This window comes from Arachis ipaensis, chromosome B7 (assembly GCF_059453495.1).
Source record: "Arachis ipaensis isolate K30076 ecotype BB chromosome B7, ASM5945349v1, whole genome shotgun sequence".
In the NCBI taxonomy this organism is placed as follows: Eukaryota; Viridiplantae; Streptophyta; class Magnoliopsida; order Fabales; family Fabaceae; genus Arachis; species Arachis ipaensis.
Window position 1 is genome coordinate 62,415,542 of NC_142442.1, and position 17,114 is coordinate 62,432,655.

At 36.9% G+C, this 17,114-nt stretch overlaps 1 protein-coding gene and 1 non-coding gene across 2 annotated transcripts; both read right to left on the reverse strand.

Annotated features, from left to right (window-relative positions):
• Positions 1–1,131: 1,131 nt before the first annotated feature.
• LOC148552794 (small nucleolar RNA R71) lies at positions 1,132–1,239 on the reverse strand. Its single transcript, XR_015893314.1, has one exon. It is a non-coding gene; the product is annotated as a small nucleolar RNA R71 (small nucleolar RNA).
• Positions 1,240–10,836: 9,597 nt separating this feature from the next.
• On the reverse strand, positions 10,837–11,595 carry LOC107607332 (NDR1/HIN1-like protein 13). The gene has a single exon (XM_016309300.3). The coding sequence runs from the start codon at positions 11,593–11,595 to the stop codon at positions 10,837–10,839; it is 759 nt and encodes a 252-aa protein (XP_016164786.1).
• Between the last annotated feature and the right edge of the window lie 5,519 nt (positions 11,596–17,114).

The window sequence follows — 17,114 nt, forward strand, 5'->3', positions numbered from 1 at the left end:
TTGTTGGATTGCCATCTAGTCACTAACGCCAGTCCTTCCAAGTAAGCGGATTGGGACTTGTGAATAGAAACAGCATTCCAACTTGTTTGACTTTCCCTTACCTAGTAAGGGATAACTAAACAGAACAACCTTCAATTATCAATTAATTTTGAGAGTACTGCAACAAGAATAGGGCTTCCAACTAATCTACTCCCAGTCAAGGCTTTTATTTAAATTACTTAATTTCCCCAATTTAATTTCTTGTTTATTCAACTTAAACTCTTTTTGAAAATATCTGATTAATAAAATAGCACACCTTTCTGCAACTCGTTGGGAGACGACCTGGGATTCATACTCCAAGTATTTTAATTTTAAATTTTGTGACAACCCTTCTAAATTGATAAGCGGATTTCTGGTTGGTTAAGAACTATACTTGCAACGCATATTTTATAACAATTGTTGACTCGCCAATTTCTACCACGTCAATTTTTGGCGCCGTTGCCGGGGAGTTGCAATAGAGTGCTAAAGTTATTGATTGGATTTTATTTATTTGCATTTTATTTTATTTTGCTACTATGAGCTGCTTGTTTCTTTCGTTAGATGACGCGTTCACTTCCTGAACCAAACTTGCCAGTATTCGATCCTGAGATTGAAAGAACTATTTCACGAATAAGGCAAGCTCAGCGTCGGTTAGTCCTCTCTGAGGGCGGATCTGAAACGTCACTTGAGAAAGAAACCAGCCCCCGTTCTACTGATTTGGTTGATTTACATGCAGGTAACATGGCAGCAGCTAGGATAGTTACTATCCAGGAGGTTGGAGCCCCTGATTTTACAATGCAAACATTTCAAGCGCATCACCCAGCGGTGGCTACAGACTTTGAAATAAAGATCGCACTGCTCAATTTGATGCCCAAGTTTCATGGCTTGCCTGCTCAAGAGCCTATTAAGCACCTGAGAGATTTCCAAGCAGCCTGTTCTACTGTCAGGCGTGATGGTGCAGATGAAACTTCAATTTTGCTGAAAGCTTTCCCGTTTTCTCTTGAGGGGAAGGCAAGAGAGTGGTACTACACTCAACCAGCAGCAACTGTATCCAACTGGGATAAATTGAGAAGAGAATTCTTAGAAAAATTCTTTCCAGCTGAAGTTACTGATAAACTGAGGAAAGACATTTCCATGATTGTTCAGGATGAATCTGAGACTCTCTATGAATACTGGGAGTGCTTCAATAATCTTCTGAAAGCATGCCCCCACCATATGATTGACAAGATAGTGTTACTCGGTTACGTCACACAGGGCATGAGGCCCCAAGATAAGACCACATTGGAAAGTGCTAGCAATGGGTCTATGAAAAAGTACAAGACCACTGATGAGGCTTGGTAATTGATCAGTGACTTAGCTGAATCTACTCGGAATCACAGGCAGAAACAAGGCCATTCAAAAGTCGTTGCAGAAGTATCCTCTAGCAGAGAGACTGCTGCTCTAACTCAGAGTATCTGTGAAATGACTAACTTGCTGAAGCAGATGCAATTGAATCAACAACAAGTTTAGCAAGCTCAACCTTCTCCACCACAGCAAAGCCAACAGTTAGTCCCACAGAGAGTTTGCAGAATCTGTGTTGATTATAGCCACTATACTGATGAATATCCGCAGCTCCAGCAGGAAGACAACACCGTGGCAGCCACTCATAACTTCTATGACCGCCCCAACCAAGGGTACAATCAAGGTGGCAATTACAACCATAGATGGTAGACAATTCTAATCAGAATTGGAGGGACAACAACAACAACAGAGGAGGCAGAGATAATCAGGGAAATCAAAGGTGGAATAATAACAACAACAGGCAGCAGAACCAGAACCAGCCTTATAGAGCACCTCACTTGAGACAATCCCAAGGACCACAGAATACCCAACAGCAGACCTCTCAAATTACTTATCCTTCCTCATCTTCTATTGATGATTTACTACAATCCATTGATTGGAGACAACAGACCATGGAAAATAACATTAATGCCACTCTAAATGGTCTGAACGCTACTTTGCAAGCTCTTGTCTCACAGATTAGATCAATGAATAACTCCAATAACCAACCTATGAGCTCCAGTGGAATCCCCTTTCAACCATTACTCAATCCAAAGGGTGGCATTAATGCCATCACCCTCAGGTTCGGAACCACACTGCAGGAGAGGAATCAGGAGGAGCCAAGCCACCAGAACACGCCTCAGCTGAAGAGGTAGTGGAAATAGAAGATGTTGAAGAGGAAGAGGACATACAGGACATAGCTGAAAAAGAAGAAGTTCAACCACAGGAGGAAGCACCACAGGGCGCATATACTGCAGAAGACACCAGTCCCATTCCATTTCCACAACTTGCAAGGAAGCCCAGGAAGCAGCTGGAACCTGATCCCAAAATGGTAGAGATATTCAAAAAGGTTGAGGTAACTGTTCCTCTTTTTGATGTTATTCAACAGGTACCTAAATATGCAAAGTTTCTAAAAGATTTATGTATACATAAAGACAAAATTAATGAATTAGAAACTATTCCTTTAGGTAGTTCCATATCTGCTTTAATGGGAGGTTTACCTGAAAAGTGTAGTGACCCAGGTCCTTGTATGGTTAATTGTACTATTGGTGGTGTGATAATTTTTGACTGCATGTGTGATTTAGGAGCATGTGTGAGTATAATTCCTTTGTCTATATATGATATTTTGAGGCTCCCTCCCTTAAAAAGGTCGGCAGCTCGTTTTGTGTTAGCAGATAAAAGCATTATTACAGTGGTTGGAGTTGCTGAAGATGTATTAGTGGGCATTAAGGGGCTCACATTCCCCATTGATTTTTATATTCTGGAGATGCCCCAAAATGACTTAGAGAAGCCGTCATCAATCCTACTTGGAAGACCTTTCCTGAAGACATCAAAGTTCAAATTGGATGCTTTTTCAGGAACATACTCTTTTGAAATAGATGGCCGATTAGTAAGTTTCAATCTGAATGGAGTTATGAAGCACCCTCCAGAAGATCATTCTATCTTTCAGTGTGACATCATTGACGAAACCGTAGCTAAAGTTCACCAGGAGGAGTTAGAAGAGAAGCACACAGGACAAGGTCCGAGTGTGGGGACACTCTTGAACGACAATGATGGTACTTCGCCATTTTCACTAGCTTCAGGCAATCCAGAGCCTGACCATGAGCAGCAGTTAGAGTTGAAACCCCTTCCTCCACACCTCAAATATGCTTACCTTGAGGACAAGCAAAAGTGTCCAATTATCATTGCAAGGGAACTCACTTCTCAACAAGAAGAGTAGTTACTTAGTGTGCTGAGGAGGCACAAGAAGGCAATTGGGTGGAGTTTGGTGGATATAGTAGGCATCAACCCTCAAGTATGTGAGCACAGAATATTTTTAGAAGAGGGAACAAGGCCCGTTCGTCAACCCCAGAGAAGACTGCACCCCACTATCTTAGAGGTTGTCAAGAAGGAAGTGACCAGACTACTAGAGGCAGATATCATCTATCCTATCTCAGACAGTGAATGGGTAAGCCCAGTACAAGTAGTGCCAAAGAAGTCTGGAGTCACTACAGTGAAGAATGCATGGAGAGCTTATAGCAACCAGAGTACAGAACGCTTGGAGGGTCTGCATTGATTACAGACGCCTCAACCAAGCAACCCGTAAGGATCACTATCCTCTTCCATTCATTGATCAAATGCTGGATCACCTGTCAGGTAAATCACATTATTGCTTTTTAGATGGTTATACAGGTTATTTCCAGATTCATATAGCTCTTGAGGATTAGGAAAAGACTACTTTTACGTGTCCTTTTGGGACTTATGCTTACAAGAGAATGCCCTTTGGCTTGTGTAATGCACCAGCTACTTTCCAAAGGTGCATGATGAGTCTTTTCTCTGATCTTATTGAGGACTGTATGGAAGTTTTTATGGATGATTTTAGTGTTTATGGCGATTCCTTTAGCCTTTGCTTAGATGGATTATCTAGAGTATTAGATAGATGTGTCAATACAAACCTTGTATTAAATTTTGAAAAATGTCACTTTACGGTTAAACAAGGGATTGTACTAGGACATGTTGTGTCTAATACTGGCATTTCTGTAAATCCAGCAAAGGTGGATGTTATTTCTAGTTTACCTTACCCCTCTTCTGTGAGGGAAGTCCGCTCGTTCCTTGGCCATGCAGGTTTTTACAGGAGATTCATTAAGGACTTCAGTAAGGTAGCACTTCCCTTATCCAGACTACTGCAGGAGGATATTGAGTTCGAGTTCAGTGAAGATTGCAAACAAGCATTTGATAAGCTGAAGATCGCCCTGACTCAAGCTCCAATTGTGAGAGGACTGATGAGCGGATATTTTATACGCTTTTTGGGGATAATTTCATATAGTTTTGAGTATGTTTTAGTTAGTTTTTAGTTTATTTTTATTAGTTTTTAGGAAAAATTCATATTTCTGGACTTTACTATGAGTTGTGTGTTTTTCTGTAATTTCAGGTATTTTTCTGGCTGAAATTGAAGGAGCTGAGCAAAAATCTAATTCAAGGGGTATCTGAGATAAGATATATGATTCCAGTCTCCCAAAGTTTTATAACATCCTTTTGGACCACCTCTTTCATAGATGGATTCAGCCGCCTCTGTGGTTGCACAACTGGTTTAGCATCATCTTCAAGTCGAATCTTGGGCATACACCGAGTGGGACTGATTCTTTTAAGTCACTTATGGTCCATCCGAGCGCTATTTTGTGGGTTCTAAGGACTTTAATCAAGGCTTCTTCTTCCTGCTGCTGTAGACGGAGTTTATAATCACTGGATAAGTGTCGCCATCTCCTAGGAACACGAACTTCAAGGATGGAGGCAAGGGCTTGAGCTCGAGTTTAGGAGGCTTATCTTCTTCTCTAGGTGTGTTTAGCGTCTCCTTCTGAAGTCCTGGCTCATCCAGTTCAGGCAGAATGTTTTCAAGAATCGTGTCTAGGTCCTCTTCAGGTTTTTCGGCTGCAAACACTTCTTCAACCAGTGGCTCTATAGCATTTATCCTCATCCATTCCTCTGGGAGATCTGGATGTTGCATAGCCTCAACTACATTCAGTACAATCTCCTCATCATTGACTCTCAGTGTCACTTCCCCCTTTTGGACATCAATGATGGTTCGTCCTGTGGCAAGGAAAGGTCTTCATAGAATAATGGATGCATTTTTTCCTCCTCTATATCCATTATCATGAAATCCACAGGAAAGATAAAAGGTCCTACTCTCACAAGCATATCTTCAACCACCCCCACTGGAAACTTGAATGAGTGGTCAGCAAGTTAGAGGCAAATACTGATGGGCTTAATTTTTGAAATTGGAGTTTCCGCATTAATGACAATGGCATCAAGTTTATGCTTGCTCTAAGATCACATAAGGCCTTCTTTATACAGGTGTTTCCAATGGTACAGGGTATTATGAAGCTCCCCGGGTCTTGAAGTTTCTCCGGTAGATTCCTTTGAATGACTGCACTGCACTCCTTTGTGAGAACAACTATTTCTGCCTATTTCCAATCCCTTTTGTTACTCAATATGTCCTTCATAAACTTAGCATAAGAAGGCATTTGTTCTAAAACCTCTGCAAAGGGGATTTTGATCCCAAGGTTCTTGAAAACTTCTAAGAATTTGGCAACTTGCTTGTCATTTTCTTCCTTCTGGAGCTTCTGAGAGTATGGCAGCTTGCCCTGATATTTTGGGGCCTTTGGCAGTGCAGGATGAGTATCCAGGGTAACGAAAAAGGGGTTATCAGGGTGTCTGGGAAATACATCCCTTGGATTGGCGTTTATAGCTCCTCCCTTCTCTGGGCGTTGAATGCTTGAGCTACCCCCTCTTGGGTGTTCAGCACCCCTAATGGTGCTCTGGGTTGTGGTGTTTTCATGCCCTGGTGTCTCCTCTACATCCTGCGCCCTTTTGTTCTGAGGTTGGGTGTTCATAGTTCTACCACTCTTTAGTTGAATTGCTTGGCACTCCTTCCTTATCTGTTCAGACATTTGCTGTTTGGCCTAGTTCAACTGTGCTTCCATATTCTTGCTGGAGGCTCGGGTCTCCTGTAATACTTCTTGCAGGCTCAGTACTTGTTGTGTGAGAAAGCTCAGCTGCTGGGTTAAGGATTCATTTTGTTCAAGAATGGTGGGTTCAGTGGATACGACCTTAACTTCCCCCTTCATTGAGGTTTCACTGGATGAATATAAATATTGATTGATAGCGACCATATCAATGAGTTCATTCGCTTCTTCGGTCGTCTTCCTCATGTGTATTGAACCACCTGTAGAGTTATCCATGGACATCTTGGCCATGTCCGAGAGTCCATGATAGAAAATATCCAGCTTAACCTAGTCTGAGAACATTTCAGTAGGGGATCGTCTGAGCATCGACTTGTATCTCCCCCAAGCATCATGAAGAGATTCGCTCTCTCATATCCATTCTCAACTTACTTAGCTTCCTTGGAGAAAAGTATTGATTCAGAAAATTGTTCACTACTTTACTCCATGTGTTCAGGCTTGCTCTGGGTTGAGCATCCAACCATCTCTTTGCTTGGTCTTTTACAACAAATGGGAAGAGCAGCAGCCTATAGACGTCAGGGTCTACTCCGTTGGTCCTCATAGTGTCACAGATCTGCAGAAAATTAGCGAGAAACTCATTGTGTTCTTCTTGTGCGAGTCCATGAAATTGACAGTTCTACTGCACTAGTGTGATCAATTGTGGGTTGAGTTCAAAATTGTCTGCTCTGATAGGAGGTACACTAATGCTCCTTCCATAGAAATTAGAAGTGGGAGCTGTGTAAGATCCCAGGGTTCTTCTGGGTTGTGCATTTCCAATTAGATCTATAGTGATTTTGGTGTTCTTGTACCAACAAGAGACAAAGAAAAGTTGGAGTCTCTATGTCAAGGTCTATAGAGCTCCCAGTGAGATATCCAAAAGAAATAAAATTAAAATAAAGTAACTAATTAACAAGAAAATTCGAAACAAGAATGCAAGAATTAGTCCTTAAAGTTTCGAAAATTAGAAAGAAATTTTTTTAATTTGAAAATAAATAAATAAAAAAGTAACTAGAAATTTCAAAAAAAATTTTAAAAATTAGAAAGAAAAGGATTTTAAAATTTTTAAAATTAAAAAAAAAAAAAGAGAAAACACTAAAGAAACACCAAACTTAAAATTTGAATTTAAATGAAAATAAGATAACTTAAAACAAAATTTTCAAAATAAAGAGAAAGATAAATAAGATAAGTTCGAAAATTTAAGAAAAATAAATAAACTAGTAACCAAAAATTAAAATGAAAATCAAGATAAAATTAAATCAAAAGAAGGTTGAGAATCAAGGAAAAGATAAATAAGATAAAGATTTGAAAGTCAAGAAAAATAAAGATTCGAAAATTGAAAAGGAAAATTAATTAAACCAAAAAGAAAATCACTAAAGCGATACCAAACTTAAAACTTAAAATTAAATTAAAATAAGATAACAAGAAAAATTCAAAAATTGAAAGGAAAAGATAACAATATTAATTTTAAAAATTTAAAGGAAAAACACTAAAAGAACACAAAACTTAAAAATTTTTAAATCAAATAAGAGAAATAACTAAAAAAATTTGAACAAAAAGAAAAAAAAGAAAAATATAAACAAGATTGAAATCAAATGTTCAAGAAAGCAAGCAAGATCAATTTTCAAAAATCAGGAAGAACAACAATTAAACAAAAACTAGAAAAAAAATACCTGATCTAAGCAACAAGACAACCGGTAGTTGTCAATCACGAACAATCCATGGCAACAATGTTAAAAACTTGGTGCTCGCAATTAGGACTCGCACAACTTTACCGGCCAGTACACCGGGTCGTCCAAGTAATACTTCAGGTGAGTGAGGGTCGATCCTACCAGGATTGTTGGATTGAGCAAGTAATAGTTATCTTGCTGGACTTAGTCAGGCGAAAAGTAAAGAGAATTGTTGTTGTTGTAGCCGCATAAATCAAGAAAGTAAAGAAAAGCAATTAAAGATTGTTAAAGAGATAATATATGGAAGTAGTTAACGTTTTAGATATGCTTATATTTCCGGATTAATACTTCTTGCGGACTATTTTAACAATGAATGATTCATTCTATGGCAAACTATAAGTAATTAAACCCCAATTCCTTGGCAGTTTAATCTCCTCTGATTCTCATCAAAAGCCAGGGTCAGTGGTTATTCGATTCGAACGAGGGTGAAGCTCAGCATTCTAGTTTAGCGCCACAAAAACCTTAATTACCGAAAATTGACAGAATTTCATGTCACATATCCCAATCAGCCACAGGTAACTCTCAGTTTAAGAGGAGTGTTTTCAAGTTGTAGCTCAAGTGACCTTGGTCAGAGTATCACAAGAGCTCATGTAGAATTAGGGGTCATACCTCCGTTCCACCCCAAATTCATAGGATTAAGAACGAAAATAACACCTTAGAATTGAATCAAACATTAACTAAAAGAGAAGAGTAATAATATTAATCTATAGGAATAAGCAGAGCTCCTAACCTTAACCAGGAGGTTTAGTTACTCATACTTTATAGAGAAAACAAAAAGAAGATCTGAAGTAATGTGTATATGATGATCAAAAACCTAAGTGATCTCCTCTTTAAATAGTAAACGCTAACCCTAAAAAATGTCAATTTAATTTAAGAATTACAAAAATAAAATAAGAAAAGCCTAAGAAATTCTAAAATCCACTTTGGGGCCCACTTGGTGAGTGTTTGGGCTGATGCCTGGCGTTCAACTCAGGTTCTGGGCGTTCAACTTGGAGAGGGGAGCGTGCTTGCTGTTTTTTACTCCTTAGGTGGCGTTGAATGCCAGTTTTGGCGTTCAACTTGGGAGGTCAGTCCTTCTTGGACGTTGGACGCCCAAGCTTGTCGGTTAACACCAGTTTTGATAGTCATTCTGAAAGAAAAGTTTAGACTATTATATATCGTTAGAAAGCTCTGGAAGTTAGCTTTCTAACACCATTTAGACCGTATTAATTGGACTTCTATAGTTCAAGATATGCTCGTTGGAATGCAGGTCAGGATTGATAGTATCTACTATGCTTTCTTCGTCTCTGAACAAGATTCTGCCAAACTTGTCCAAAAATCACTTAAAATCATAGAAATAACACAAAATTCAAAATAACATCCAAAGATAAATTTTGCACTGAAACATAGTAAAAATTAATAAAATCTAACTAAAAATAACTAAAAAATACAATAAAAAAGAGTATAAGATATTCACGCATTAAGAAAGAGGATACAGACACTTTTATTGGATTAGATTTTTTATTAGAATTATGGATCACAAGAAATAGAACTCAAAAAGTTGGAAAATTAATAAAAATGCTCCATGCACGGCTTCGGCTGTTTCTTTTTGGGAGAGAGAGAAATTTATGCCTTATATAATGTGTGATTAGTGACTCATGTCACTTAATTAGGTGGAGAAGGCATGCGTCGCAACATGTGACGCATTAAGCGCTACGTGTCGCATTTTTGAGCTACTGAATTTTTGAGTTTTTGAGCTACCGAGTCAATAAAATTAAATTTTTAAATATCTTGAAAGGTAATCAAAGTAATTAGACACGGTAAAAACTCAAATAATTGTCTTAAGTGGTAGTATTTAATTAGAATAAAGATTGGATAAATTACTAATATAAATGACATGAGTAAAGCCGAACTTTTTTAATTTTCTCGGTCTAATATGAAGTGATCATCCTTTGTCAAATAAAATTAAATAATAACATAATATTAATATTACATTATTATTCATTTTATTTAAATATCGCAAAAGAAAATTTATCATAAACGTTATGCAAATAAAACGTAAAACTCGTTGCATATGCAACTGTAACGTAAAAAACAAAATGTTACGGTCCACATAATCAAGTCACATCATCACACTAATAACCAAAATGGATAACAAACTAACACATCATGCCTTTTTACTAATTTTAGCAACGTAATTAGTATAACTAGAATTTTTTAGACAATTTTAATGCACAACACTAATATTAAATATCAAAGACCACTTTAAAATTTAACTCTATTTAAAATTATAAAAATTAAATAGTTGACTGAAAATATTTATTTATTTATTTATTTTATCCTTAAACTCCATTATTCGAATCCCTTCTTTGCACACCCAAATCACTCTCTTCATTTTTCTACATCTTTTCCAATGCCACTATAACCATCGAAAAACGAAAAAAAAAAAAAATGAGTTATATATGAGCCGAGATTAGCAAGACTTTTATTAAATTAAGCCAGAATAATTAATTTTATTTTTAATTAAAAGTCTACATAAGATATTAGTTAAAGCTGGATGATTTAATAATCAATTATAAAAGGTAGCCATCCTAGTCCTAAACGTTATATTTGATTCGGTTTTTAAAAGTGCTATTCACACACTAAATTTAATTACTAAAATCGTCTAATATATTTATGTATAAATATATATAATTTAATTTATTTTAATATATATTTTATATTTTTATATATTTTTTATATTAATAATTAATTTTAATAGTTAATTTTAATATATATTTAGTATTATTGTTTTTTTAAATAACTTTTACTTTTCTTTCATATATAAATACAAGTTATACTAGAAACTAATAGCATCATGACATTTAAATTGAAACGACAGATAATTGAAATTTCTAAATTACCTATTAAGATTAAAATATCACATGTTTGGTTAAACCAAACAATATCCAAGATATGAAAATTTTACATCACCTAACAAATAGATAAATCTAAGAATCAAAATTCTCAATGACCAAAGGTTGACAATAGGTGTTCAAGAACCAAGAGATCAGAAAACAACACCCCACCTAACTCTGGAGGCGCAAGTTGCTGTGTTATAGTAGGGTTTGACAATCTTGAGATAAAACATTTGTGTCTTCGGTTAATGAATCCACCGTTACTTGGCACAAAACATGGTATTTCTTTTTCCCATCACGTAACTTCCATGTTGTGATTCCTGCATGATATTGCATGGTTAAAGAAAACGTGACATGCACTTTCTTGTTCACATTTGTCACGCTCTCTTGGACTTCTTTAGGTAGGTTATTATCTTTCAACTCTTTCAATTTTAACGTCATCGTCGTTGAGCTACAATGTTCTTGAAAGACAGTTGGAAATGCACCCGATGCGATTTCTTGTTGCTTTGCCGAGAGTGAAACCTGCCCTTCTTTGTACAAAATCCCTGCTTTTGAATTTGGATTGTGGACTTGTAAAGTGATGTTGTATGTTGGATTGGTTCCGTTCTGGAAACTAAACTGTTGGATTACGAATCTTGGATCCTTAGGCTTATTTAACATGATGTAAAAGCCAATTAGGAGGCAACCAATGCATAAAACAATGCCAATGTACATAACAATTCTTGCGTAGATCCAACATCGTCTCTTTCTATCGACTTTTACAGTTGTTTTCTGATATTTCTCAGCGATTCGGGCATTTTCTGGAGGAGGTACACGGTAGACTTGGTCCCTAGGGACTTGGATAACATAGGTTCCATTATTGTTGATGTTTTCCAATTGGAGTTTGCAGAGTTGGTTCTGATTGGGGTCAACTTTAGGCGATTGTGGCAATGAAAATGATGGAGTCCGCTCCTCCATGGGAGTATGGGGAGCGGTGAGATGTGGAGAGGAAGGAGAAGGGATCGGAGGAGAGAATAGTCAAAATTATTTGCGTGGGAGGTAAAAGTGGGGTTTGTGCATGCTATGCACATTGCATGGAGTTGGAGAGGATGAGATTTGGAGAGAATTTTGGGTTAAAAAAATGTGAGATTGAGGTTTTGGAGAAAAAATAATTAAAGAAACGAAAAAAGTGAGATTCAGAAGATATCCCAATATTAGATTAGATTTTGAGGATGTTTTTGTGTCCCAATTAATTTTTGTCACTTAACTCGCGGTTGAGATTCAAAGCGAAATTGTTTCGTTGACGAAAAAAAAAAGTAAATTATTTCCTTTTGTTATTATGTTTACTGTTTAGACATATTTTCGAATAGAGTAATTACTGGTTCCTAAAGTTTCTAATATCAGATATTTCTGTTTTCGTTATATAATATAACTTTTTTAATTTAATCTATTTAATGAAAATAATTATTTTAGAATTAAAATTTTCAGGTATTATTTTAAAAATTTTTAAATTTTTTAAAAGTTGTTTTATATTTCACTTTTTGAACTAAGTTGAAAAAAATTGTATTGTCAAACAAAAATAAATATTAAAGACTATTTTATTTATTTCTTTAACTTAACTTAATGTGCTCTTAGATATAGTGTTTTGTTATTGTTCATGTTCCTTTAAGATACGAACACAGTAACACACATCTTTCGTTTGGTTTGGTGAGACACAAATTTAATGAATATAAAAAGATATAGATGGACATAAATACACAAAATTTATATACCACTTTTAAGTTGAGATACTAAAATATAGACACAAAACACTGATTTTTTTTCCTTTTTCTCCTTGAATAGTTTTTAAATTTCAATTTTAACTCTAAAGTCTAATAATGTTTCTTTCTCCTTTTTTTTTCCTTGCTTCTTCCCTCTCCCTCTTCATTTCTCCATCTTCTTCTAATCTCTCACTATCCTCTCCCCTCAATCACGCCTTCCTTTACCATCATTGTGATGCCGCCACTCTTTGTCATTCGTTCAGATTTGTTACCCACCACTAAAATAGTCGCAACGTTGTCGCCATGCAACTCTAGCAAAACAGCAAAATAGCAGCGCCATCACCGTCCAACCTTTAGAGATAGCAAGTCGCCGCGCCATTGCAAAGTTATCATTGTCGACTCCTCGCAATCCAACAACTCACAGCATCATCATCATCCACCCTTCGTGGCCTAGCATTTTGCAGTGTCCACCCCTCGTGACCCAAGAACACTCTTTTGTGTCTTTGTTACTAAACGGAACCTAATTTCTATGGTGTACATATTCTTAGTTTTTAATTAAGTTGTTTGGTCGGTACCCACTAAATTTTTTATATTCATTATTTGCAATAAATTTTCTTTTTCTTTGCCTATATTAAAAATAACTTCACTTATTATTTTCTTTTATTAACATTCACTATTATTGATTTGATTTTTTTAATTTTAAAATTCATTTATCCACACTTATATATATATAAAAGAGAAATGCTAGACAAGCATTTCTTGAACTAACCAAGTATTCGCACGCTCTTTCTTTTGATTCTTCTTTTTTATCGTCGTCATCATCATCTTCTTCTTTTGCATGTTTCTTTCTTTAATGTCTTTGTCATCATCACTACCGCCACTGCTACCGTGGTGATCATCACTATCGCCACGGTTTTCTGATGTTGTTATTGTTGTTTAATTTTTTTATCTCTTTTTTTTCTCCTTGTCCTCTTTTATTATTATTATCGTCGTCGTCATCATTTTCATCTTCTTCTTCTTCCAACAAGTGAAATATGCATCGTCATCATTTTCATATTCTTCTTCTCCCAACAAGTGAAATATGCATAGTACATAAATTTTGGTGTACGACATAAAAATATTAGGGAATAACACAAAAATTTTGATGTACAGTACAGAAATTTTTGGAGGACTATATACTCAAAACATTGACTCACCCAACTAACAAAATATATTCGCAGCAAAAAGTTGTGTGCTATTTGCAAAAATTTGTATGCTATGTCACGAATTTGTATATTGTATCAATGATATATGCACAACACATAAATTTTGGTGCACTTTACAAAAATTTTGGTGCATAGCACAAAATTTTTGATGTGCAGCATAAAAATTTTGGAGAACTACATATTCCGAACATTGACTCATCCAACTAACAAAATACAATCGCAACAAAATATATTTATGCTATGTGCAAAAATTTGTGTTACATACAAAAATTTATTTATTGTACCAATAAAATATACAGAACACATAAATTTTGGTATACAATACAAAAATCCACTACAAGAAAAAAGGCCTATGGCCACGCTTTTTTCTTGCCACGCTTCAAAAGCGTGGCCAAAAATGGTCAATGGCCACGCTTTTATGAGGGTGGCGATAGATTAGAGATTTGGCCACTTTTTTTTTTGCCACGCTTCAAAAGCGTGGCGAAAAAGATCAACGGCCACGCTTTTGTAAGGGTGGCAATTGATTAGAGAAAAGGCCACATTTTTTTTCTGCCACGCTTCAAAAGCGTGGCCATAGAGAGAAACAAGGACGTTTTAAAAGCGTGGCGACAGGGTTTCATTGCGGCCACGCTTACAAAACGTGGCTATATGCTGGTACACTTTTGCCACGCTTTAAAAGCGTGGCCAAAAGTTTCTTTTCTGCCACGCTTCAAAAGCGTGGCCGTAGAGAGCAACAATAACGTTTTAAAAGCGTGGCGAGAGGCCCCCTGTAAAACTTAGAAATTTTAGAAGATTTTATTAATAGCTAATTTAGATTTATTTATCACTAAGTATTTTAATCTTTGAAATTATTTTATTGAAGATACTTAAAACAAATTTTGACTAATTGAGTTTAAAGTAATTTAAGATTTTATCTGATTTTATAATTATCGAATTATTTTCTATATTTCAAATTATAAAGTTTAGCAAATGTAAAATAATAAGAATTTTATATAATATACTCTAATTTTATTAAAATTTATTAAATTTCAATTTACCCAAAATTCCTAATTTTATTTTTATCCCAAATTAAACCCTAATTTCTAAATTAAACCCCACAAACCCTAATTTCCACCACCTCACCGTCACTCACCCTTTTTTCCACCGCCATTCCCTTCCTAACAGCACTAACACCTATCAGCTTTGGCAAAAACTAAAGAAAGAAGGAAAGAAAAGAAAAGAAAAGAGAGGGGGAACGAAGGAACAGAAGGGAGAAAGGAGGGGGAGAGAGGGCCGCGACGGGGGAGAAGAGAAGAGGTGAAGGAGACGCGCCGGCGTTGCTGGGTGTTGCCGCCGCCGTCGCAACCTTGCCGAGCCTTGGAGGGAGACCCCGCCGTTAAGCCGCGTCACCGTCGAACTCGTCCAACTGCGCCACCGCGCTCAGCCCTGTCTCGCGTCGCCACTGTGCCATGCATCACAGCCGTTCGCACTGTCAGTTTCGCGCAGGGGAAACCATGGCCGTCGAGGGTCCATCCACGCCGTAGCTGAAGCTTGAACGCCGCTGCAACCACCGCGTGTTATCGTCTTCAAATCGCCGCCGTTGGAGTCGCGAACAGAGATCGCTCGCAAGGGAAATCGTCGCGGAGCTTCCGTCGTCGCCGCGTGCTGGGCTCGCCGTCGTTCTGCCCGCGCAGTTGCTGCGTTGCCGGAGCTCCTCGCCGCCGCTGCTGGCCCCGGAAACCGCCTTTCAAGCCTGTGTCTGTTGGTAAGCCCTAACCCTGCTCCAGCTTCTTTATCCGTTAAGTTCACCTTTATCGTGAGAGTTGTCGCTGAGGTTGTCTGTGCCAGGTTATACGGTCACCGTGAGTCTCTTTGCCACCGTCCAAGCTGCCATCAGAAGGATCCACCACAGCCTCCTCTGTTCTTGTCTTCGAATCAGTACTGCCCTTTTCCAGTTTCAATCCCAATTCTGCTATTTCTGAATATGTAACTCCTCAGTCCTTACTCTGGAATGAATTTGTCTTTCCTCTGAAAGTTGCCCTGGATGAACTTGTTTATTGTGCTGTTTTGGTGTTGATTCTGGACTTGTGATTGCTGTTTGTTGTATTTTTTTTCATTGTCCAAAATAAATGCTGTGGAAGTGTTACTGTTTCATTAATTTTTCTTGGTTGGTTGTTGCTGAGTTCTGCTCTGCTTGTTGCTTGGTCCATATTATATGAACTGCAATGATTTCAGTTTGTGGAACTGGTTAAGTCATATGAATTATGTTTGCTGCTTGCTTGAACCTGGGAAACATGCTATTTACTGCTGCTGTTTAATAAGTGTTGCTGCTTCGTGCCATGTGTTAGCAACTCGTTTTCTTGTTGCGATTCTTTGTGCTTATTATGCATTCATGCTCATTACATCCTTAATCATTGGCTGCTGTTGATTTCTCAATTTGCATTTCCTCTTCTTCTCACTTTCTATGCATGCATATATGATGTTCATTCTTGGATTCTTTTGGGGGGGTGTTTGCCTAAATTTGATTGGCATTGGGAAATTGTTGTGTGATCATGCAATTGCACTTGGATTCTTTTGCAACAATTATTCATGGATCTTATTTTTCATTTTCTTTTCACTATTAAGTAAATAATTAAATTAATTTCACATTGTACAAAAGCACATGGGACTGTGGCCTAAAACATTGGATATCTGAAAGTAAATAGAAATTAAATTGATGTTTTCAATGAGAAGGATTTCTGCTAATTCTGAGAGATTGAGGTTATTCATTTGTTTGTGATAGAAAACATTGTGTCCCTACTTTGATGTGGTTTCTGATGCTTGCATTGTGCTGCCATTATCTAATATAATCTGAAATTCTGAACAGCCATTTGAATTTGTATTTGCATTTCTCAATCATGCACTATTATTATATTGTCTATTGTTACATATCATAGCCCATATTGTTAACGTGGTTTCTCAGCCTGGGAAATCGTGGAATAATTATTGATTACTAGACCATATAATATTACTCTACTTAACAACATTATCTCTTATAATGTGATCATAAATGTTCCGAGGAAATAGAGTGTTCATGCAGATGTCTTGATTAATTTCCAACACCTAGACTACATGTGTCAGCTTTCTGTTTCACTTGAGTTTTAGGTTTTTTCAGCACTTAGATTTGTTTTACAAACCAACTGCTGCTTTCATCTGCAATATCAAATTCCCTCTTCAGGTGGCTAGCTTTCCATTTGATGATCATAATTGCCCACCACTTCAACTGGTTATCTCTTTCTGTCATAGTGCATACTCGTGGTTGAAGTTAGATATTGAGAATGTTGTGGTTGTCCACTGTAAGGCTGGAACGAACAAGGTTGATGATTTCTAGTCTTCTATTATTCTTGAAGGTGAGTAGTATCTAAACGTTTTCTTCTAAATTTAATGAACCTGCTTTACATTTACTCCATCTTTCTTTTTATGCTGCTCAGTTTTATTTATATTTGGTAAGTTAAATGTGCTGCAGTTCTCTCCAATTGCTGAGGAGTCAATGGATTACTATAATCAGAAATGA

Excerpts from the sequence above, each read along its gene's own strand:
- LOC107607332 (XM_016309300.3), bottom strand. The coding sequence starts at position 11,595 with ATGGAGGAGCGGACTCCATCATTTTCATTGCCACAATCGCCTAAAGTT.